The 24,210-nt window shown below is 44.3% G+C and overlaps 1 protein-coding gene across 1 annotated transcript in view; it reads left to right on the plus strand.

The window, feature by feature from the left end:
* The window catches only part of LOC125933102 (pecanex-like protein 2), a 98,740-nt gene that overhangs the window by 40,616 nt on the left and 33,914 nt on the right, over positions 1-24,210 (plus strand). The window contains exons 6-9 of the mRNA XM_049645982.1: positions 4,226-4,373; positions 4,511-4,656; positions 6,702-6,795; positions 20,091-20,226. Coding sequence (XP_049501939.1) covers positions 4,226-4,373; positions 4,511-4,656; positions 6,702-6,795; positions 20,091-20,226 — 524 coding nt within the window. The remainder of the gene's footprint in view (positions 1-4,225; positions 4,374-4,510; positions 4,657-6,701; positions 6,796-20,090; positions 20,227-24,210) is intronic.

The following is a 24,210-nucleotide window of genomic DNA, read 5'->3' on the forward strand; positions in this document are numbered from 1 at the left end:
TCTGTGATGCAAAGAAGGCAATACATGTGTGAATTACCTTCTGTGATTTGGTTTTGCGAGTGGCAGGATATCGGACCATTGCTGCTTGGTGTTATTGATAATTGCCGAGTGTGCCAATACCAGTGTGCTGAGCACCTATCAACATGGGCTTACTCCAGCAGGAAATTTAAGGCCTAGGAATGAATGTTCGGCTTCCCTAGAAGGCCGCCATGTTTATTTCCGAGGAAATAAGCAATTATATTTTATCACAGTGGCCAGAACTCACAGTAGATTTCTGTCTCTTTATAGAATAGATGCATTCTGGGAAAGCTGATTGGAAACTACATTTCTGTGAAATGAATCCACTTTTCTGTTGAGTTCCATTATAAAATCCTATGTGCAGGGCTCCTTAATTATCCCAATTTGTAAACATAATTATAACAAACACACAGCTCTTAATTTATGTCAAGTACTGTCCTAAGCCCTTTACATGTATTAACAGGCATGACCGTACATTGTCATCTGCCCCAGACGGTCCTCGTTTATACTTTTTTTGCCACCATAATTAGTAATACAACCGCTTTTCACTCTCAAAAGTGTTCCCAGTTTGAATAATAAATTATACAGTTACTCTCATCTTAACTCGTTTACTCCTCATGTAACCTTATTTAAATAGCCACATGTGGCTGGCTACCGTATCGGATAGCGTAGATCTGCACATGTGTGTCTTCCCAGGAAGCTGTGTGTATGGTGGACAGAGCCCTGGCTTTGGGACCTCAGAACCCAGGGGCAAATTTTGGTTTTGCAGTGCCAGCTGGGTGAGATTGGACAATTTACTAAATCCATCCGAGTCACAGTTTCTTCAATAAAGCAGGAGTAACAACATGTTGCAGATTTACTGTGAGGATTCAATTAGGAAAATGGGTGAAAAGTCTTGATCTGCGTGATCAATTTCAGCCTTTTATTCTGATTCCCCCCTCAGGCCACGTGTAAGGTTTATTTGATTTGTCTACTTAAGTTTCTGTTCTTAAATTTGTCAGCTAACCACATTCAATCTGAACAGTATTAAATTGGAAATCTAGGGGTGTGCAAAGAAATATGGATGCTACTTGGTTTTCTATGGAAAGGAAGGGGCTTGGTTTCAGGAATCTGCAGGTGTGGCAGGGAGGGAGGAGTGGATTATTTACCTCTTTCAGGAAAGGACAGGGTTTGTTTTGTTTTGTTTTTTATTAAATGTATATTTATGTGTGAGAGAGAGAGCGAGAGACAGAGCATGAACAGGGGAGGGTCAGAGAGAGAGGGAGACACAGAATCTGAAACAGGCTCCAGGCTCTGAGCTGTCAGCACAGAGCCCAACGTGGGGCTCGAACTCAGGAACAGTGAGATCATGACTGGAGCTGAAGCTTGATGCTCAACTGACTGAGCCACCCAAGTACCCGACAGAGGTTTTCAATTGAAGGATGAAAGAGCAGGACGTAAGTCTTTTAGTTCTTGGAAGGTAAGAACTCAAGGTGGCAAATTAGATGCTGTTTCACTTCTATCTTGGAGATCAGTGATATCTTCTTGCTCCTCTATCAATAATAATTTGTTATGTGCTGTTATCTAAAAACAGAAATAGAGCATATTTCTAACACAACATGACAGTGTTTAATGATACCAGCAGCCTAGGCAACGCACCCTCATCTTTCTCCTGCTTGATAGCGAAACAGTGCTTGAGCTTTACGTGATTGTCAAAAGATACAAGATTTCCCAGTTCTCTCTATGATACTCTTCTTTCCGACCCAGGCCCTTTCCGCAAAGGGCTTTATGATTATCTTCAGGGCTTGGGGGTGTCCTAAGGTTCAAGGCTACGGAAAACTGCACATGTATCAAAAGCCTTTTAAAACCATGGTTTTGTTTTGTTTTGGGCCAGCTTAATTTAACTTTGTGGAAGTAAACAAAGACCACTCAAATGAGAAGAAGCAAAGGCTATTATTTAGAGCTTGCTACAGCAAGGGAGTCGGCCACCATCACCTGTGTTTTGGTAGAGACTCAAAGGCAGGCAAAGGAGTGGGAAAGCTTTGTAGTGGGGAAAAGGGAAGGCTTCAGGTGTGCTCCGACTGGAGGCTGGGGATACTGGAGGCAGGCTACTTACAGCAGCCGTGTGATTGGTTAGGGGGCATGTTTGGCTCTCTCTGGCTGGAAGCAGGGACAAAAATTAGGGAAGCTCTCACTAGTCAAGTCCTGGCCATTTGGGGCCGATTCTTACAGAGGTTGTTTGGCTTCCTGGACTGTTTGCTAGAAATAATCATCTGACTTCCTACAAGTCATAGGACTTGTCCATAGCATGTTGGCTTTCTGGACTGGTTGCTGTAGACTGTGGGTCAGAGTTCTATTTCTATATGTATCTTGTGCGGCCACCACCTGTGTCGTATTCAATCACTTCTAGAATTTCTAACAAGATAATTATGAATGTATGTAGAGATGCTTTTTGAAGAATGATCCAAAGTATGGAAAAATGGAAACAACCTAAATTTACAACAGTAGGGCTCTAGTTCAATAAGTTATGCTGTATCGATGTAATATTATATAACTACCATTTCTAGATGGTCAAGAAGAATATCTGATGTCATTAAATATTTATAATACTTTAACGTAAATATAACAGTTATAAAATCATATCTGTATTACAACTTAATTTTTGTGAAAAAGTGCATATGCCTAGAAGAAAAGACAGGTATGGTACTTATGTATCAAACTGACTCCTGTGGCAGTCTGGTAGGGTTAAGAGTGATTTAAAATTCCTTTTCTCTGGTTTTAATTATATATAATTAATGTGCACTGTTTTTATAGACAGAAAATTCCTGTCAATGTGTTATTTTAAAGGGAAAAAGGAAAACAAGTAGTCTGTATGTTGACATATGTAATGTACCCATTTAAGAGAAGGAGAGACTATGAGAAAGAGACACGAATAAATAGAAGTTACGTGCAGCATGAGGGGTAGAGCTGTCTACATTCGCCTTTCTGCAATTTTGTATGCGATGTGATCACCGGCTAACGCTACTTGTTATGATAGCACTTTCGCACAAGCGTGTCTCTTGAAAACTGAAAGCTTCTATCTTGACGAGCTGTCAAATGAAAGGCAAACATTTTTGGATCCAAGAAATTCTAATGGCAGTTTCACAAATGTGCCGGGAATGTTTATCTTCAGGACTCACATAGAAGCCAGCAATGTTTCTCTAATTGCTTGAAGTCCGAGGATGAAAATCTTTGTTGTGTACATGATCGTGTGATTTATACTGCAGGGAAGCTAACATAATTTTACTTTTTGAGGGCCCAAGCAGATCTTAGTGGGCTTTTCAAATGGCATGTCTTGAAAGGACCTGTAGGTTCAAATCACTCACTTGTGTTCTTCTCTTAGACAACAATTTACTCAGAAGAACATAACTCCTGACATCTTTGGTCTTGGGAATACAGTGGTTTTTATAACCCTAAAACTGGCCGTTGGGGTATATCCTCAGAAAAGGAGGGGCTGACCCTTAGGGGTGGATTCCATTGTGCATCATGGTATAAGCTAAGGCTCTTATTTTGGTCAGTTATTTAAAGAGGATTGCAAAAACTCACAGAATCTTTTCGTACCTATTGATTTTAGCATTCTGATTCACCTGAAGTTATTCTCAGGGCAAGGAGCAGGTGTAGTATCTCACTGTGTCTTCCACGGTGCCAAGTACAGAGTGCAAAGTCGACTATTTAATGAATATCCACTTTATGAAGGGACTAAGTCTACCTTTACCTTGAAAATCTAGATGTGGAGAATGAGTGAGAAGGAATGACTGATAAGATTTTAAAGCGGTAAATGGGACGTTGCTCCAAAGTAGTCAGGTTTGTTTACGTAATTATTTTTTCATCTGATGCTGTCCATTTATGAGTTATGAACCTTTCAGGCCCGAGTAATCGAAATGGGTGATTTTTCAATCAGCTGAGCCAGTGGTCACTGGGGTTATTTCAAGGGATTCCCTGAACCTAGAGTAGGTGATGTCCATAGATAGCTCAGTAACCTGCCTCTAACATATAAACTGTTTTTCAAATATACCTAGGTACTGTCATAATTGGTTAAAATAAAATTGATCAAAACACATTCTGAATTCATAGGAGCTGTGTAGATTTTCTGTCTATTCTTGTTTCAGTTTTGGTAACTTATTTCCAAGGGCTTTCACATTAATTTCTTATTTAACATTATGTTAACACATCAAATGATGTTTTTCAGATACCTGCTCCCAGGAGAAAAGGGAGGAAATCCAGGAACGTGAAAAGCCTAATGGACACAGTTCCAAACAAGGAAAACCAGACGTGCAAAGTCAAGACCACACTAGCACCAGCCCTGTGTTCACCGAGCCTGCCAAGATCACGACCCTGTGAGTCTAACTTACTTACTTAGCTTCATGTTGGGGCAAAGTGTGAAGCAGCCTCAGTTAGTGGCTGCTTCTGTTAATGGTTTGTTAAGGATAAGGAGGAGTTCCTAATAGTTCTTGAAACTTTTATATATGTTAAGTTTCCAGGGCAATAGACAAAGACAGATAATCTACAGGGTAACTTCCCAGCAAGACAGCTCCGTCTTGCAAGTCATCAGTGGGCCTGAAACATCTGTGCAAGATGAGATGTCTGTGGACGCTATGCATGTCTTCATCGATGAACACGGTAAGTCCTTAGAGCTTTTTAGTAACGAGGAAGAAGGGATAAGGCTGGTGGCTTTCTCATGCCCGTGTGGTCTCTTAGCCTCAGTACTAGACTTTGGAACAGGAAGACTTAGTCCTACGATTTGCTCACATAGAATGTTCTTGACTTAGTCCTACGATTTGCTCACATAGAATGTTCTTAGAGCAGAGTGTGCTCCTTCCTGCCTCAGAGCCTTTGCACATAGCATGTCCCTGTATGTAGCCCACAATGTGCTATTTATCCTTCATATCTTAATTCTAAAGAAAGTTCTTCAGGGAAACCTTTTCTAGGCTCCCCAGACTTAGTCAGATTCCTCTGCTTTTTGCTCTTAACCCCCTGTTCTTTTCCTTCTTTGATACTATTATAACTTCTAATTATTTATTGACCTGTAATAATTTGATTAATGGTATTTTCCCCCTCCCAACTGTGAACTTTAGGAAAGCAGTGCCTAGTACCTAGTAAACATTTATTGGATGTATGTTGAAAATCTGACCTTGATATATATTTTTAGTGCCTTGTCATAAAAAGGATTTAAAATAGAAAAAGAAAGAAAAAAATAAAGAGAAGGAAGGAAGGAAGAGAGAAAGAGAGGGAAGAAAGAAAGGAAGGAAAGGAAAGGGAAGGGAAGGAGGAAGGAAGTAATGTTAAGTGGCAAGTTCAAAGTTCTGTAGATAAGTGATATAGGCCCTTGTTTTTTGAGGATGGGTATTTGGCTTAAGACATCAATTAATGTTTTTTATACATCAATTAATGTTTGTTATTTTACTCTCAAAAGAATCCTGGTTTGGATAATGAATAATATGGTTACCCTATCTACAGATCAATCCTTTGTGGTCTGAAGTGCTTTCGCATCTACAGACAGACAAAGAAGTCTTTTACACTTTAAAGAACAACATTAACACTTATATCAAAGCCTCCAGGGGGGCTGCGGTCTTCCTTATAAATGTATCTCTTGGTGGGAGGAACCTTCAAGTTGAGGTCCTGTCCTTCAGTCTACCTTCCAGCTGCTTATAACACAGTTAATTATGCTCCCGTGTTACCTGAAGAAGGTACACCTCAAACCTGTTCTGCAGAGAGACCATTTCCATTTACAAAGTGAACTGATTTTCACACTTCAATACCCGGAACCTCTTTAGCAGACTAATTTAACTCTGCAAATTAATTCCATCTCTTGCCATCTCATTACTAGGCTGACACACTAGGCAGTGCTCTGTGCCACTGCTCATCTGCGAATTCTGAGGTGGGGATGGTCTCATGACCTCCACGAAACAAAACCACATGCTTGATAAGCCTCTTTTAGCACATGATACAAAGACACATGGGCCTGGTATGTTTCATCATACTGACACATGATGAAAATAGACAAAACGATGAACTGAAAACAGTTGACCCTTGCCCAACAGAGCTTTGAACTGCACAGGTCTCCTTATACATGGTTTTGTTTGATTGTTTGTTTCTTTTGGTTTTTTAGGATGAATACGGTGCAGTACCGGAAATGTATTTTCTCTTCCTTTTGACTTTCTTAATAGCATTTTCTTTCCTCAGGCTTACTTTATTATACGAATACAGTATATAAAACATATCACATTCAAAATGTGTGTTAGTTGACTTTGTGTTATGGGTAAGGCTTTCCCCGTTAATTAGTGGTTGAGTTTTTAAGTAGGGAGTTAGAGTCATATGTGGACGTCCAACTGTGTGGGTGGTCGGTGCCCCGAACACCTAAATTGTCCAAGGGTCAAATGTATATAAAAGTGAATTAAGAGATGGTGCAAATTAATTGATCAAAAGCAATTAAGTAATAGGTAACTGAGGCAAACTTGTCTCAGCATATTATTAGAGAGGTATGTCAAGAAGATTTTTTTAGTTACACATTCTGTGGGAAAATATAAAGAATGGACCTAGATTACCAACAATTATTATTAAAACAGTCCAAAATGAGTTCCTTCTGACTTGAAAAATGTATAAGCTGGAATGATCATATACGATACTTGTCTAATATTCTTTGCTGAAATTTCATGATTTTCTAGGGGAAATTAGATCCTGTTATTTAAAGTCTGGAAATCAGAAAGAAGGCCCTTTACAGCATCAGCCATCAAATTATGACAGTTTCTCTCGTGCTCGGTAAGTGGAGGTCTGGTTTCTGGTTTGGGAGCTGTCGTGTTGCTGGGGGACATGTAAATTAGCCTGACTGCAAATGAAGTGAGGATCCTGGTGTAGAATGAATGTGTTAATCCGTTTGTAGGTGTCAAAGCATGTGGGTTTTGTGTGCGAGAAAAAGAAAATCTGATATCGCAGAAAAATAAAAAATAAACTGAGCCATTTTTGCAGTAGCCACGTCCAAAAATGAATGTAACATATAAATATCAATAGAGAGGAATCGTGTGCAAACAATAGTGCTGCCTTCCGGTAGGACGACGGTGCAACACAAGAACTTGTTCTTAAATTTGTCCTGAGGAATGGACCCGAAATATAGTTAGTTCTCACCTGCAGTAATGGAAGCAAGCTCTTTTGTAGATTGATAATCTAAACATCTTTCTTATTTTCCTCCCTTCAATATGTATTGAATAACTTCCTAAATTATATTCTAGATGATGTTAATTAAGTTTGATATTGAATTAGCTTGTGCATCTGGAACATACCCGGATTCATGGGCAAGCTGTAAATCTTACTAATGGCAGACGGAATTCATTGTTCATTCTGGACTTCAAGATTCTTTGAGGATAATTCACATGGACACACCTCAGTTGTCTGCTCTTAGTGGGGAAGTACATTCATCATGTACGTTCCTTTAGAATTGCATGTATATTTGAAGATTTATGGGAGTCCTTTGTGGTGTGATTAGAATGCCTTAGGCGTCATGCCTGGAGAGTTCAAAGGGAGTTATAGGAACCTTAATTCCAGATCCTGTGGTTCAGTGCTCCTTCCCAGGGTCAAAGTTTCCTGCACAGGTGTGCATGGGAAATCCAAGGAGGAGCCCCACGTGGGCCTCGAAGGAAGACTGTCTGTGTCCTTGTGGTCTGGTCTCCAGGTGGAATTTTGTTGTGTACCAGCCTTTTAGGCTGTTTCCTCATTGCTGCCACTGCTGCTTAAGAATGCTGGTGTCAGCCATTCCGGCAGAGTTGATGGGTACTGTAGGTGGTGACTCTCCCAGGCCACGCTGTCCCAACTGGGCCCCGACCCTGAAGCAGCCTGCTGTATCCAGAGTCACTCCTGCAGGGAAACACGCATATTCTCCATCGCTGGCAGGCCTTCCACTCTTCCTCTGTCTCCCTCAGGTGCCCACGTTCTGGTCAAAATAGACAGAAGGGTGCCTGGGTGGCTCAACCGGTCGGACTTGATTTCGGCTCAGGTCATGATCTCAGAGTCTTGGATCGAGCCCCACATCAGGCTCTGCACTAAGTGTGGAGTCTGCTGAAGATTCTCTCTCCCTCTCCCTCTCCCTCTCTCCCCCCAGTTTGTGTGCTCTCTCTCTTTCTCTCTAAAATACAAAAAAACAAACAAACAAACAAACAAACAAACAAAAACCCAAAAAACCAAAAAGCCTGGAAAACAAAATTCTTCTCTAGCCAAAAGACACACAAAGTCCCCGTGCAAATGGAGGCCCAGGAGAAGAGGGAGGTTTGATGCACTCACCTCAGCCCCAGCCTTCAGGACATTCGTTACAGTGGCTTGATGGACATAGGCATCTAAGATGGCAGGTCCCTCAGACCACATACTCAGTTCTGCGTGAACACAGCGTGGAAAGCTGCCACATTATTCTGCAGGCCTCAGTTGCAAGCTGTAGTGTTTTTAAACTAAATTTAAAACAATTACAAGCCCCTTATTTTATCCCAAAATAAAGCTACAAGACTTTCTTATTTTTATTTTCCTGGGCAAATGTGCTTTACTTTCCCGCTCCGTAAAGGCTTTGATTGCCTTTGCCGGTAACGCCCGTTAGAATAAAGTCGCGTATCCAGAGCCTGAAAAAGTTAAAAATGTACAGTGTGCAAATAAGAACCAGAGAGGAATGCCTGCCAGGGTTCCAGTAGGCTCCTCCTCCTTAGGTTTTGCCTCATGCAGAGCCACCCGCGAGCTCGACTTTTCCCCATTCATTGCCCTCTCTTTATTAAATTTCCCACAAGTCTTGCTTTCTTTCATCTCCCCTGCATTTCCCCTCCAGACTAGAGCTCTTTATTGTATAACCTGCCCTCTATTTCCAGAGCTGTCAAGGCTTCAGTGTGCCACAGGGCACTGACTCGGAGCGAGAGAGCTTCCGGCCAGGTGTGGTTGCTAGGGCTGCTGAATGTGTGTGTGCTGAGCGCCCCCGAGAAGCCCTTGGACAGTCTCAGATCAGTCCTTCCCGAGCACTGCCTTTTTGGCTACGTACAACAGTTAGACCCCCTTCCTGCTACACCTGAGAGAATCCGAGTCAAAAGGCCTCCTCACCGTGGGAATTTGGGGTCATGTAACTGAGACATCTTGCAGACGTCTTCAGGGGTGTGGTTGGTTTCTCCTTCTCCATCTCTCTCCTGTTCCTGCGTTTTGACACCCCTCTCAAATACTGAACTCTGGTGGTCAGAAGATGCCTGTAGTAGCCCCAGGCCTTATGTCTTCTCTCAATCGAGTCCAGCAAGGACAACATGCTTCTCTCCCATAAACCCCAATATAAGAGTCTCATTGAGTCGGATTTGGTCCTGACTGGGCCACGTCCCCTGAGCCCAGTCACCAAGGCAAGTACTTGGCTTAGCTCTACGATCATGTATAGAGCTGCAATCATAGGTTCCCTCTGAGAAAGGCTGGGGTGGCTCTTTAGAGGTAAATTTGGAGCAGGGTGGATGGAGGCGGGGCAGCAAAAATCAACAGATGACCCCCGAGGAATCTCTGTTTCTGGTAAAAGTCATTCGATTAAACTAATTACTGAGCTTCTCTAAGGAGAATAATGATCAAGTTTTGTAAAAACAGCGTTCCCCTTCAAGAAAAGCTTTATATTATTTCCCTGGTCATCACTAACATTTCTTGTGTGCAAACATGCCAATGGAGAGCTCTTGGCCCACCACCTCCCATGCTAAGTTCTAAGTCTTCGACCACCTGCCCTATCCCCAAGGTAATTTGGCAGGGAATTGGTTTTAAGAGCTCTACGAAAGAATGGCACATAGCCATGCATATCTTCTTGTGCTTCACAGATAAAATGGAATAGGATACATGTTTGCTCTCACACGTACAGACCGTTGCTTGAGAATATCCATGTTCTCTACACTGCCTGTGCTTTGAAATAAGTTAGTTGTTCAGAAGGGACTTTGTTACGGGGTGTTATGGCAATTCAATGGCCCGTTTGGGCATAAGGGATGTACAGTGCTCCCTGTTTAATGCATGAGAACAAAACTCAAGTCGCTTCACTTAGCAAAATTATAGCGTTGAAGCGGCTCCCTCGGCTGTTCTAGAAAAGTGGAGAAGGGGCTGCCATCTGTTCAACTCATGCTCAGGAAAAACGGCTGAGTGCTGTGCAGAGTCCCGTGATCTTCTGGACTTAAACTGCTCTCTGACGGGCTTATGCTGGATATTCAAACAGTCTCACAGTCCTCCCCAGACTTGGGGACAGTGGAAGCTATGCCATCTATCATGGGAGACTCATTTCTTTGCGTTCGTAATAAGCCTTGGCTTTCATGGAAGTTCGTGATGTAGTGATGATTCGGGTATCTTTGAATGGATGGTATGAAGGGAAAACTTCTGTAAATAGGATAAAAGCAAGCAGGTTCAACTGAAATATTTTAGTCCCTATGTTAACAGACTACTGTGTGTTGGGATGTGCACGAGGGCGAGTGTCGTCTGTCTCTAATGTAAAGAATGATACCAGAGCAGGGGCGCCTGGGTGGCTCAGTCGGTTAAGCGTCCAACTTTGGCTCAGGTCATGATCTTACAGATGGTTTGTGGGGTTGAGCCCCACATCGGGCTTCGTGCTGACAGCTCAGAGCCTGGAGCCTGCTTCGGATTCTGTGTCCTCTCTTTCTCTGTCCCTCCCCTGCTCTCACCCCCCCTCCCCGTCTGTCTTAAAACTAAGTTACAAAAACATTAAAAAAAACAATTGAAAAAAAAAAAAAAAAGAATGATACCAGAGCAGAAGGCAGCTGATCAAGTACACGGCCAGCAGGTCAGGATTTTGCAAACTTGGAAGGGCCGGGTAACGCCTTGCACCTGTGTTCCAACACACCTGCAGGCTTTCTGTGGGAAGCAACATGATGGCAGTTCCAGGCCCCAAAGGGATCACTTCCCTGTAATAATTCTGGTCATGGCTGCCACCGCTTGTTAAATATGTATTGTGTGCGAAGCACTCTGCTAAGTCATCAGTTGTCCAGTTGTCAACATGACGTGTGAGATTTGCTCCATTTCACAGAAAAGGAAATAAGACTGAGAAACATGCTCAACCTTCAGTGGCTAGCAAGTGGGCTCAGGACACCTGGGTCTTCGTCCCTGGTCTTCTGCCTCAACAGGGGCCACAGACTCAGAGCCCCGTGGCTCCCAGGCAGGTAGTGTAGACGGGGGAAGCAGGCCAGTGTCACATGTTAGGAGTGGCGGCTCCCACAGGCCACTGGAGGGCATTTATCTACTTAGGCCAACTCAGGAAGCCCGGCCCTACTGGATTTTCCAGTACTTTCCACAAGGAGCTAAAAATCCACATTTATTTGTAAAGTTCTCTTTTGTTTAATGTCGCCAGTTTGAATTGGTTTGAAATACCACAGGCTACAGATGACACGTGCGTGGTTACTGTGGCCTGTGGACTACTGGTTGTCCAGTCCTGCTCTGAAGCCCGGGCCTTCACCCCACGCCCCGAGACCTCCTGTGGAGCAGCCCTGCCTGCAAACACATGCCTCACAGAGATGCCCTTACGTGGTCCCCACCGCCCGGGCAGGTGTGCACTGAGCCTGCTCCCCCGCACCCCTGCGCAGCCCTGCCCCTCATCCCTCCTCTCTGCGAAGCCCACACTGGCCAACCTTCAGCCCTTCCTCTCTAAGTGTCTGTCCTTCTTTACCTCAATTGCCCTCCTCCATTCAGTCCCACCCTTTGGAATAATCACCTCTCAGAGCACGAATTGCGATCTGCCTCTCTGTACTTCTTTATCTTATCAATCCCTTCTGTGCAAACGAATCCGCTGCTCCATGTCAGAGGGGGGCTTATCACATTCTCCCTGGTACCTCATTTACTTGTGTAGGACTCCCGTCCCCCCTGGACTGTACTTGTCTAGAGAAAAGTGCCTCCGACCAGTGCCTTTAGAGCCCTCACTTAGCCCTCTGTAGATAGATGTTAAGTAAATTCTGAATTGAATCAAGTCGGATCATTGGAAGTGACACAGAGAGCCCAGCTGGAGTTCGGACAGTGCTCAGACCAGCTGGGCATTCAGCGAGAGCAGGTGACAAGCTGAATAGGAGAAGCGGAGTCAAGTCACGGGGGCCGTGAAGCCTGGTCGAGGAGTTCGCGCTGTGTTCTTCCTGTAGCAGCAGGAGCAATTCGACCTATTTGTAGACAGAAGCAATCCGGTGAACGTGGGATCATCAAGACAACATCAGCACAAACTCCCTCACCCTGTGGCGCTTGGAGTGAAAGAGCCGGAAACCCTAGCAGTTTGCCTGGTCATTTGATTACAGATTTGATTACCTTTTCCTTCTCGTAAGTGGGGAAATGGACCCAAAAAAGCCCCCAAACTGAAATAAATAAATAAATAAATAAATACATACATACATACATACATACATACATACATAAAATGCAACCCTGCAGAATGACTATTCAAACCTCTGGACACAGAAATCAGAGATTGCAGCTGACATTAGATGTTCCTGTCTTGCGTTCTACTCATTCACGACTACATAGTTCTCTGTGTCCGCATGGATGCGGCTGTAATGGGGCATCGGGTTTAGTACTGAGTAGCCTGCACACGAGTGTCAGTCTTAGGCAGATCCAGGCTTCAGTTCCAACACTCACATGGACTTTTTGGTCCATGTTGACATTGAACAACTTGCTTAACCATCTTAAGTATCCATTTACTAATCCATAAATAGAAATGACATAGTGATTAATTCACCAGGTGGCTTTAAAAGTTAAACGTAACAGGCATATATAGCACTTAGGACAGTACCTGCCACAAGGGTATTGTTAGTATCTGCAAACAGAAGCAGTGGGGCCAGGGGCTACACTTCACTGTGGCCTGATAGGGCAAAGCATCCTGACTTTACCTAGGTGGAGGCCTTCCCTCCAGTGCTTTTATGAGTTACTTTATGAGATTTTGAAGGCGGCTAAGTACTTTGCATGCTCTCTGTCAACCTGTTGTGTTCCAACATTTTGGCCTCTGTGGTAATTTTAGAATAGGTACTTTAATATTGTATCCTTGGCTTTTAATGCCATTAAATGTTGAGTTCTCACTACAGTGAATATAAACTTTGGTTTTGAACTTGGAAGGATTCCTAGTTAGGACTGTTGCTAAGCCATTCAGCCATGGAAGATATGGGAAAAGCAGCTTTTTCCCTGTAAGGCAACTTCAGTGGCTGGGATTGCCTCCAACTAGGCCATTAAACCATGGATCCTTATTATTGGCAAGAAAGCCATTCCTCTCTGCCATTGTTAAGTCCAGTTGCCACGTGACAGTTTTATATCCCGACTCCCAAGCATGAATAGGGAATTGTTTGTGGTGTAATTTCCATGTCTCTTTGGGGGATTCCTGGAGGAAACCAGGAGAGGAAACAAATTTCCCTCCTTGGCCCCACTGTCATTGTGGGAACTAGCCCATTTCTCATTAACTGCCAAAGAAATGTAAGCAGCATTTTCCGGTTGTACAATAGCTGTCCGTAAAGCAGGTACCTTTGGTAAGACTCTCTAACATAGCCCTGCTCTCCCCAGATACTAGGATGAGGGAACTCTGGCTTGAATTGCAGCATTTAGAATTGCTACTTAAAAAACTTTCAGAGGACAAATTCATTACCCAGCACCTAGGACTGATTCAGTAGCTCAGAGCCTAAAATGAGCTAATCTACCTAGAAAGATGTAGTTACGAGTCTGCCCAGAAAATCAAAGTTGATGTAGGCTCTCTGCTTAGGAAGTTGAAGTGTGTCTTGTGTCTCAAAGGTTCATTGCAGACTGAACTTTTTAAATTTCCTCTGTAGATCTTGCAAGTAAAGCTTGATAGGTTCTTTTCTTTGTTCAGCAAAGATTTACATTTCTTTTGTCTATAAATTCTTCCAAGTAACATAGCAGAGCTTTCTTCTGTGAAAGATCTACCACCGTGTTTCAGTATTAATCTAGCTTTTCCAGTGTCAGAAGCAGTCGGATGAAAATGTGTGCAAAATGCATATTGTCCGGTGTCCAGTGAAATCTGATGGAAAGACATTTTGAGTCTTTCATTTTGAGTCTCTGTTACTCAAAAAGTAGGCATAGTAGTCCACTGAATGGAAGACTCTTTCTAGAGCATACTAGTTTATAGGATGTTTATTGGGGGATTTTTTTTTATTTAAAAAAATTGTTTTTAATGTTTATTTTTGAGACAGAGACAGAGCATGAGTGGGGGAGGGGCAGAGAGAGAGGGAGACACAGAATCCGAAGCAGGCTCCAGGCCCAGGGCTGGAGCACAGAGCCCGACACGGGGTTCGAACTCACGGACCGTGAGATCATGACCTGAGTCGAAGTCAGACACTTAACGCACTGAGCCACCCAGGTGTCCCCAGGGGCCTTTTTGTACTTCAACTTGTTTTTAATTGAAAGAGTAGAGTAGTTTGGGTAATAGTGTGCTGATTTATCTGGATTCACTTATATCTGGCTTTTATTTGCTTATGAATCATTGTAGTACATATCAAAGCAGATATTGTTCTGTTTATAAACTAGGTGTATTTTTGGATGCTGCTGTATCTCTAAACCCAGTGAGTACTTTGCTTCAAAGGTGGATCAAAGCCCTGTGCTTAGTCTTTCTTGCTTCTTCAGAACTCTTTTCTGTTGATATTACCAGCCCTTCTGACCCTTACCTCAGTAAAACTTCCCTTACTCATTGGGATCAATTCTGAGGAAAGCCCTTTCAAGCCGCAATGAATGTACCTGGTTCCCAAAGAAGGCAAGGAGCAGAAAGTTGCACAAAAGAATTATCTCTTTTAGAATCCTCTGTTTTACATTAGTCAGAAGAAATATTGATCCCTGGTTTGGAAAAGCTGAGCTGGAGTATCAGGCATTGAAGTTAGTCAATTAGGTCTTCAAAACGTGGAGAAAAATGTGAGTTCCCCCAATGTTGGATGTACTCAGTGCTATGTTCCATTCAAGCACAAGTTGAAAATGTCAATTCTAACTATAAATCTTTGAGAGTTTGCATATAGCTGCATTACTATGTTGACTTGTATAGTGGAGAGTTATGTGTGTACTGCTTTAAATAAAACAAACAAACTTTGGGGGGATCTAGGTGCCTTTGATCACATACAGGTGGAAGTGATCTGGAGGAAGCACAAAAGCATCCAGAGTTTCAAACTCTGAAGAGTTTCTGCCATTTCCAAATTTCTGTCCCTCCGTCTTTTGTTTTTTAGTTCTTATCTCTGATCCTTCCACTCTGGTCCTTGTTTTGCTTTTCTGGACACTCGAGAGAGAGATGAAGTTTTCATCCAGGCACAGAGTCACAAAGATGGAAGGGTTAGGAGGTTGATTCTAGAGACTTCTATTCCGAGGCACCTTCTCTGACTCCTTGGGAAGGCCTGCCACCCTGTTTTGGTGGCCATAGCCCCAACTGCCACACGGTGGCAGTAGACGCCGTGCCGGAGGCCCTGTCTCCCTCCTTTTGCTCACGTGCACAGATGGATTTTCCTGTCCTGTGAGAGCTGTTTGCAGACTCTCAATCTAGAGTCCCCATTAAAGTTCCAGATAAAGGTTATCGTTTTTAAAACAAGGCTGATTTATCTAATTATCCTACATACCAAGCACGTTGCTTGGCTGTGAGTTCCATTTTCAGGCTGCCCCTCTGGGTGACTTGTTCCCATGTGTCCCCCGGGGGGGGGAGGTCTGAAGAACAAGAAGGACCGGCAGAGAGAAGGGTCCTCTTTCTCTAGATGGTGGGCCATAATTTTGAGATCCGGGAAAGACGAAGAATTTCAGGAATTCTTTTTTTCCACGGTGATGGGAAAATGTAGAAGGAGCACATGTATTTTCATTATTTGTTGCTTTGCAGAGTCTACACGAATGAAAGCTGGGGAGTGCAATGTGGTGGAATGTTGTCCCCAGCAATCTGAGACTCAGCTCTGCCCATACAGGAGTCACCATTCTGGCCCAGACTAGCACCTAGCCCCTGCTCCACCTTTATATCCTCCTAGCGGCTGCTTCTTTGGTGGTTTCTGTCACCAGCCACTCTTTCTGTTACTGTCCTGAGCCCAATCTAATTTAAGTCAATTCAGCGACTCCATCACCCTGAACCAAACTAATGTGCCAGCGATTAACCAGAGAGAAGGTGATCAAGACCAGACCTGCAGGTGTTGTCCTCTGATAGTTCAGAGTGTAGTTTTATTACAGGTTTGGAGTATTGCTGTTTCAGGGAAGGAAATATCTCTTAAAACTCAGCCTTTTTTTTTCACATTATGTTTATTCACATGAGGGGAAATCTCCGGCCTTAAGTTAGGAAAACAGAGACGTTTTAGATGATTGCAGAGCCCACGGTGCACAGTTAAACAAGGGCCAAAAAGCAGTGGATGGTCTGAGAAGAGTAGAAGAATAAGTCTGAGAAGAAGCAGAAGGTAAGCAGGCGTTCTTTAAGGACTGGTAGGAAGACTTCTGTCCGCTCCGTGATTTTTGTGACATCGCAGCCTCTTTGGTTCTTGATCGGGAAGCTGGTGCACATCCATCATGACTACAACATCAGGACCCCAGAGAACAACATTTAAGCAAGGGGAGAAATCTCTTCCAGTTGAGCAGTGCCGACTGTAACATTTAATCATCTCTTCCTGGCCAGGTCGGAAGCCCGTATACACGTGTGATACAGGTTTTCTGGTGAGGCCACACCGGTCATAAAGCTAGGACAAGGATCTTTTTTAATATCATCATGCTTTGTTTAGAATACTCAACTTTTATGAAAGAAGTTAATGAAGAGGGAACTTAATAAGCTGTTGGAGTCTGTTTTTTTTTATATAGAATAAAGAGGATTGAGTGTGAGTTGAGGGCAAGACACTCTTCCCCCATTCATGCTAACAGAAACAATTGGAGGTAATGTTATTTGTATGAAATGCATAGGGGTCATGTTGCTGTTTCATACGAGAATAAACAAAGTCGGGTCCCATATCCATAGAAGGAAATAAATAAGGTATGGTTAAGTGTCTAATACATGGGAGACATCATTTAGTGGTTTACATATCTAATCTGATTTGATTCTCACAACCCCCGTGCAGGAGATATCTTCCCTATTTTCTAGGTGAGGATTGGAGATAGGACGACAAAGGCTTGTAGTCACAGATAGTAATTAGTAGAGCAATAATCCAAGCCTCGTTCCGCTTAATTCTAGAACTTATCCAAAAGATTTTTGAAAAGAAAACCAAACCCTAGATTTTAACATGAGATTTTTCAAATGGCTTCAATAAAAAAAAAATAATAATGTTATTTATTGTTATTATTACTTTACTGCCGGAAACATGCTAAGTAATCTGCAGATATTAAGCTGAGGTGTGTTGACCCTTCCTTTGTATCATGTTTCCTGGCACGAAGCAGGAGCAACGGGAGGCTGGCTCTAACAGCCAGTCCTTAGTTCATTTCAGTTGGCAATAGAGGGCGCTATTCACTTTCTAAGATTTTCTCAAAGAAGCACACGTGTCCATCCGGCTCCTGCCTGTTTACAGTCATCACTTACATTATTGACAGCGCAATCAGATTAATCTTTTGATTTTTGTGAAGTTCTGGCACTTGCCAGAGTCTGCTTGCATTTGCTGAGATTTAGATTTCCCCAAATTTGTACGAGCGAGGCACTCTCGATCCTATTGCGTTCGGCTATGCAACAACACGATTACAGGACGCAGTGGTTTCTGTACGAAGCAAGAAAGTCTGAGCGCACGTTGCCTTTATAAATCTAACTGCTTTTTTTCTTTTTTCTGTTAGTTAAAAGATGTTACACCACTACCCCAGACAGGAAGCACAAGCACAGGGTGTGCAACAGTCATCCAAATAATGGAAGGATAGGATTTTTAAGTTTGAAGCTCCATGTACTTCGTGCTTTGCTCCTTCACTCCTGACTTTAACATACGGCGTTTCCTGAATGGTTCTTTATCAGAGTGCCTCTACTGAACACACCACCAAGTAGTCATAAATGATGTCTGAAAATGTAGAGAGATGTGCGTGTATGTATGTACAGTGGAACTATTTTATTTATTTTTAAAATATTTTTAAGGTTCTTTATTGTTTTAAAAATTTTTTTTTAATGTTTATTTATTTTTGAGACAGAGAGAGACAGAGCATGAACAGCGGAGGGTCAGAGAGAGAGGGAGACACAGAATCGGAAGCAGGCTCCAGGCTCCGAGCTGTCAGCACAGAGCCTGACGTGGGGCTCGAACTCACAGACCGTGAGATCATGACCTGAGCCAAAGTCGGATGCTTAACCGACTGAGCCACCCAGGCGCCCCATAAGGTTCTTTATTTTGAGAGAGAGAGAGAGCATGAACAGGAGAGAAGCAGAGAGAGAGGGAGAAAATCCCAAGCAGGCTCCACACTGTCAGCTGTCTCGAACTCACGAACCATGAGATCATGACCTGAGCTGAAATCAAGAGTCAGACACTTAACCGACTGAGCCACCCAGGCGCCCTTGGTGGAACTATTTTAAATGCTCTTCCGATAGAATAAGTATTTATGTGTTTATGAATGCAGTAGTAGGGACTACTAAGGGAAAAGAAGGGCCCACAAACTCGCCAGAGAGTTTATAATGAAATGTGAGGCTAGAAATCTGAAAGGCATCACGTTAGTGCAGCGTCTGCATTCTTGAGGCAGTTTGGACTGCGAGTTCCATAAGACCCCAAATCACAGCGGATTAGACAGGAAGTCCAAAGTCCTGATCAGTGCAGGTTTGGTCAGTGCAGTGATTCGATGTCATCATCGAGAAACGAGTTTCTTTCCGTCTCTCAGCTTTGCTGTCCTCAGGCTCATCCCCCCTGATGACGCTTTGGCTGCTGCAGCCCCGAAGTTTTCTTGTTACCTTTTAAGAAGTAGAGAAACTTGTGCCGAGTTCCCTGATACCCTCAGCCGTGTCCCCTTTGCTCCACGGTAGCCTCTGAGAATATGTTCTTGGGGCGCCTGGGTGGCCCAGTCGGTTAAGCGTCTGACTTGTGATTTCGGCTCAGGTCACGATCTCACAGTTTATGAGTTTGCCCGACATCGCCCCCCTGTCAGGGCAGAGCCTACTTGGGGATTCTCTCTCTCTCTCTCTCTCCCTGTCTCTGCCCTTCCTGTGTACTTTCACCTTATCTCTCTCTCAAAATAATTAATAAATTTTAAAACTTAAAAAAAAGTATATGTATAAAAATAGAATGTGTTCTTCCTTCTTCCTTCCCAAAGCAAGGCACTGACTGGGGTGAATGGGGTTTCAGTGATCCGGCGTATTACCCCTGGGGCTAGAGAGGGACCCGGTCTCTCTTCTGAAGCCATGGTCTTGGATGAGTGAATAAATGGAGCTCTGTGAGCAGGAATTCCGTCAGAAATGACTGTGGGGTGGGCAGTCAGCATTGTCTCCTCAGTTTTCGGCACCCTGCTAGAAAAGCGGATGGAAAAATACGTCCCAGTTTGTGCTTTCTGAGCCAAAGGAAAGATGCCAGGCTTGAGATTTACGAAAGACTTCTTTAAATTTACGTCTTGTCAACCCAGACGTGATTAAAGACGATAAGACTCTTTAATGTAGATTATAGCTATTCTAGTAGTGTCCTCTTTTCCAATTACGGAGGCATTTCTTGCACCTGACGCGCACTTTCTTTGCTCTGGGTGGGGTGGGAGGCGAGGGGATGCGGAGTGTGTTAGGGGTTGGAGGAGGTAGCAGAGACGGCAGGTTGTCCGTGTTCCTTCCTGATTGCTGTCTTTGGAATTATCCAGACCGCCACTTACTGTTTTCACAAAATATGAAGGCAGAAACTATTGCTGCCCCCTGCCCATCCATCGGATACATAGAAAATTAAGGTTGGCATCTCTTAGAACACCAGGCATCTACCTGCCTACCCCATGGCACGTGGCAGATCTGGACAGCCTGAGTAATTTGCATGTGTGCAAGATGATTGCCCTTCTGCCCGAAGAGAGCATTGCATATACACAATCCCATCCCTGAACTGCACATGCAAATCTGTAAAGGTTGTAAAGGCTTATCGGCTACCTGCCCTGGGGACCCCTGGTGTCCTCGTGTTCGGGTATAATAACAGATGACTTCCACACGTCCAGGTGACCAGAGCTTTTCTTTTGCCCCTCCTCAGAGACATACAGATCAGCTCCTCCAGTACCACGACTTCTGAGAGTCAGGACCCTTCTTCCGGGGACCCTGCGGTCAGTGCGCTTCAACAACAGCTGTTGCTAATGGTGGCTCGGAGGACCCAATCGGAAACCCCGCGGGTACGTTCCAGCCTCCCTGTTTGCGAAGGTTCCAGAAGCAGGGATCTTGAAACCTGTTTCGTGGTCAGATTACCTAATGGAATTAGTCGGGTCTTGTCCTGAGTTTTCCATTGCGAGGTTGTGGGTATATCGCTGCATGGTAGTCTATTGAGCGAACGTGGGAAAAAAGCCATTTAAATAACAGGTATCCTTCGCTGACACGAACAGAATTGCCATTGCCTTAATGCTCTTCTAAGTGCATTAGAAATTCATGTACCTTGATCTTTGGTTGCCAGGATGCACAGACCCCACAAGGGCTTACTTGGTTAGGATGCCTTTTTCTCACCATAGTTGGAAAACACCTGGATTTTTATTAATTTATGACGGCCTCTTATTAAACATTCAGAGATCCTTAAAGAGAAACTTGACTTGAAGAGAGACTCTATTCTTAGAGCAAATGGCATTATCATCCAGGGGCTGAAAAGACGAAGCCTTCAGTTATCTTACCAAGGGACAACTTACTAATGTTCATTCGCTTATCTGGTGCACCTTGAGTATGACTCTAGGAGAGGCAGAGCAAAGACTTCACAGCAAAAATCACACGGGAGGTGAGGCGTACCACCGGACGTAAACTGAGAGCTACAGATTCAAGCAGGGCATTTCAGACAGAGAGGCTGGCGAAGGCTCCTTAGGAAGAAGGGACACCCGGGCCAGACCTTGAAGGAGAGTGACTTTCCATTGGTACAGGCTGCTGGCAAGTTAGTGGACCCTCCTGGCAATGTTTTGATGTCTCGTAGACAACCTCACCCATGAAAAAATAATACCGTTTTGTATTTGTTTTCCTGATTGCTTAACTAAAGTTTTCCAAAAAGATGCTTGATAACACAGCGGGTTGAAATCGGTCAGGCGTGTGGGGAACAAAAGGTCACGTTATGTTGTCACTGACCTCACACTGCTCTGGAGTCCTTATTCCTGCTGCCTGGGTAGGGAGGACTAAGAGGTGCCAAGCAAGTAGAATGAGCCCTTCCAGGCGCCTGGGTGGCTCAATCAGTTAAACACCGACTCTCGATTTTGGCTGGGGTTGTGATAGCACGGTTCGGGAGTTCAAGCCCCACATCAGGCTCTGTGCTGACAGCAAGGATACTGGTTGGGATTCTCTCTCTCTCCCTCTCGCTTTGCCCGTCCCCTGTTCACTCTCTCCCTCTCTCTCAAAATAAGTAAATAAAATGAAAAAAAAAAAAAAAAAACAAAAAAAAAAAGAATCAGCCCTTCCGGGCTTGAAGGAGTTTCTGTGGGAACAAGCATTCAGCTAATTCAAAACCTCAGTCTTCAGGGACTTCTTCCCTTCTGTGTATTCAGTCTCACCTCTGTCTCCTCCTTTCCAGGGCTTCTGGGTACAGGAAGGAGTTTTCCTGGCCCCCAGGAGGCCGGTGGAGGTGAGAGTCACGTCTGGTCATGGCTCAGATGCCTGGCTCCGTCCTGGTCACCGGGTGTGCCGGTGGTACCTATGGGGAATGGCGGCTCCTGCCCAGTTAGGGTGCGGTACTGGGGTCTGCGGACCCTGCCGTGAGCCTCCAGCTCTGGGCCCGGGCTTCGGTTGCATTCTCTCTGCTCTGTGCTCAGCCCCCCACAGTTACCAGACTAGTTTCCACCACAAGCTAAAGTACGTCAGGGGGCCCCGCGGAATGTGGGTTTTCTCTGAGAAACTTCCGCTTTCCCTGACACAGACCTGGGGACGCTCCAGCGCCCTGCCTCTAGAATGTCAGTGCTGTATCTCCAAGGAGAGGGAGTTATAGTTATATGAAAACATCCACATGGGGACGCCTGGGTGGCTCAATTGGTTAAGCGTCTGACTCTTGGTTTCAGCGCAGTTCAGGATCTCACGGTTCATAGGTTTGAGCCCCACATCGAGCTGCACACTGGCAGTGCAGAGCCTGCTTGGGATTCTCTCTCTCCTTCTCTCTCTGCCTGTCCCCCACCCAGTGATCTTGCTCTCAAAATAAATAAACTTAAAAAAAAATCCACATAGTTTGGGAAGAAGTGAATGTCATTTGTTGCATGGATAGTGGAGCCCCAGGGAAACTAGGAACTTTGGATTATCAGAAATGCAAACCCACTGATTTGATATCTCAAAAACAGCGCAGGTAGAGCAGAAACTGGGAAATAACTGACTATTACATAGATAAATCAGAAAGAGTCACACTGTTCTTTACATTTAAAATTCTCTAAGTGGCATGATTATGTATATGAGTGTATAAAAAGCTGAATTATATTTAGTGTTCCATTGTTAATTACTTAACCAAATTCAGTGGCAAACTTCAGTCATTTTAACTTTTAACATTTTAAGTAAAATGTAAAAACTTTAAAGTTTTACTATATGGTGGTAGAGAAGTGGAAAAATGAAGATTGCTATCCAGGCTCATATTTAGATGCTGAGGAAATATTTACAAAGGTCTCCTATCAGAAACGATTTTTCACTTCTACTGCTTAGTTTTCTAAATTTAATTGATGCCACCAATTAGGTTTTGGCCACAAATGAAAAATTAAGTCCGTTCCCTGCTCATTCTCCCAAACACATGTAGTGAAGGGTTACGCTCTATCAGCTCTGTGCCAGGGGCAGGTGCATAGGGGCGAAAAGACTCAGCCCCTGCCTTCGAGGAGTTTAGACACTGGTCAACCGGTTCAGCTACGCATGGTAGAGGCTATGGTCAGGACGGGCTCAGGGGCTGCGGACCCACGTCGGGACGCAGGAGACTAGGGAGGCTTCCTTGGTGAGGTCACAGCTCAGCTGCGATGCAGAGGAAAAGCTGAAGCGGGGCAGACACGGCCGGGACAAAGGCTCGGCTGGAAAGCAGGTGTGCTCGTGGTCCTGGCTCAGAGGCATCGGGGCAACGACATGAGGAGTTGTGCTTAGACAAGTGCAGCAAGAATAAGCAGGAAACAGGGCTCTGAAGACGAGACTATTTAGTGACTTCCCTTGCCCCATCTGCCCTCCCTCTGTCCTTCTCGCTTGGCTGCTCTGTGCTCAAGAGCAACTTGTGTACTGGGAGCCCCCTCCCCCGCAACCTTATGCAAATTCCTCTCATTCCAATAAGAGACCTTTTCTACAGGCTCCAGGGGTGGCCAGGAGCTGAGCCCACACCAGAGAAAAGACTCTGGAGTTCTTCCCTGGCACAAATAGAATTGATGAGGTAGCCCTGCAAGGGGAGTTCTCAGGACTGGCCAGCTTCTTTCTGTATGAGGCAGGCCAGGGGAACGGGTTCTGTTCCATCACCCTGGCTGCAGGGCTTAGCTCCTGAGCACAAAGAGAAGGACCAAGCTTGGGGCACATGGGGAGCTGGTGAACTCTCCTCTGTGCTCTAGATTAGCACTGAGGGGCTGTGAGTGTTCTCAGTCACAGCCTCTCATGCATCCACGGTGTAAACTGGTACTTCTCTGTGTGTCAGTTTATCCATTATGTATTTCTAAGCACATCGGGAACAGTCTATAGATGTGTTACCATGACTTAAAAATTTTGCATCGTTCCGTTACGTTATATAAGTATTTGAGGCATCAGCGTGTAAACATCTTTATTACACTGCTGGTTGAGAGCAAGCCCAGGCCACTGGTAGACAGTGTTAGATCCTTGGGAGTATAGCATTTTCTGCTTCTTTTTATCTTTACTTGGATCTGGCTTCAAACCCGTTCTCCCTGCCCCACATTAAGAAATGAGCTAGTATCGGGGCGCCTGGGTGGCTCAGTCGGTTGAACGTCCGACTTCGGCTCAGGTCATGATCTCACAGTCCGTGAGTTCGAGCCCCGCGTCGGGCTCTGTGCTGACAGCTCAGAGCCTGGAGCTCGTTTCAGATTCTGTGTCTCCCTCTCTCTCTGACCCTCCCCCGTTCATGCTCTGTCTCTCTCTGTCTCAAAAATGAATAAAACATTAAAAAAATTAAAAAAAAATGAGCTAGTATTGTATATGAGAGTACTCTGTAAACTGAGGCTTTGTGGAAGTCTATAGGATTG

Source organism: Panthera uncia, chromosome D2 (genome assembly GCF_023721935.1).
Source record: "Panthera uncia isolate 11264 chromosome D2, Puncia_PCG_1.0, whole genome shotgun sequence".
In the NCBI taxonomy this organism is placed as follows: domain Eukaryota; kingdom Metazoa; phylum Chordata; class Mammalia; order Carnivora; family Felidae; genus Panthera; species Panthera uncia.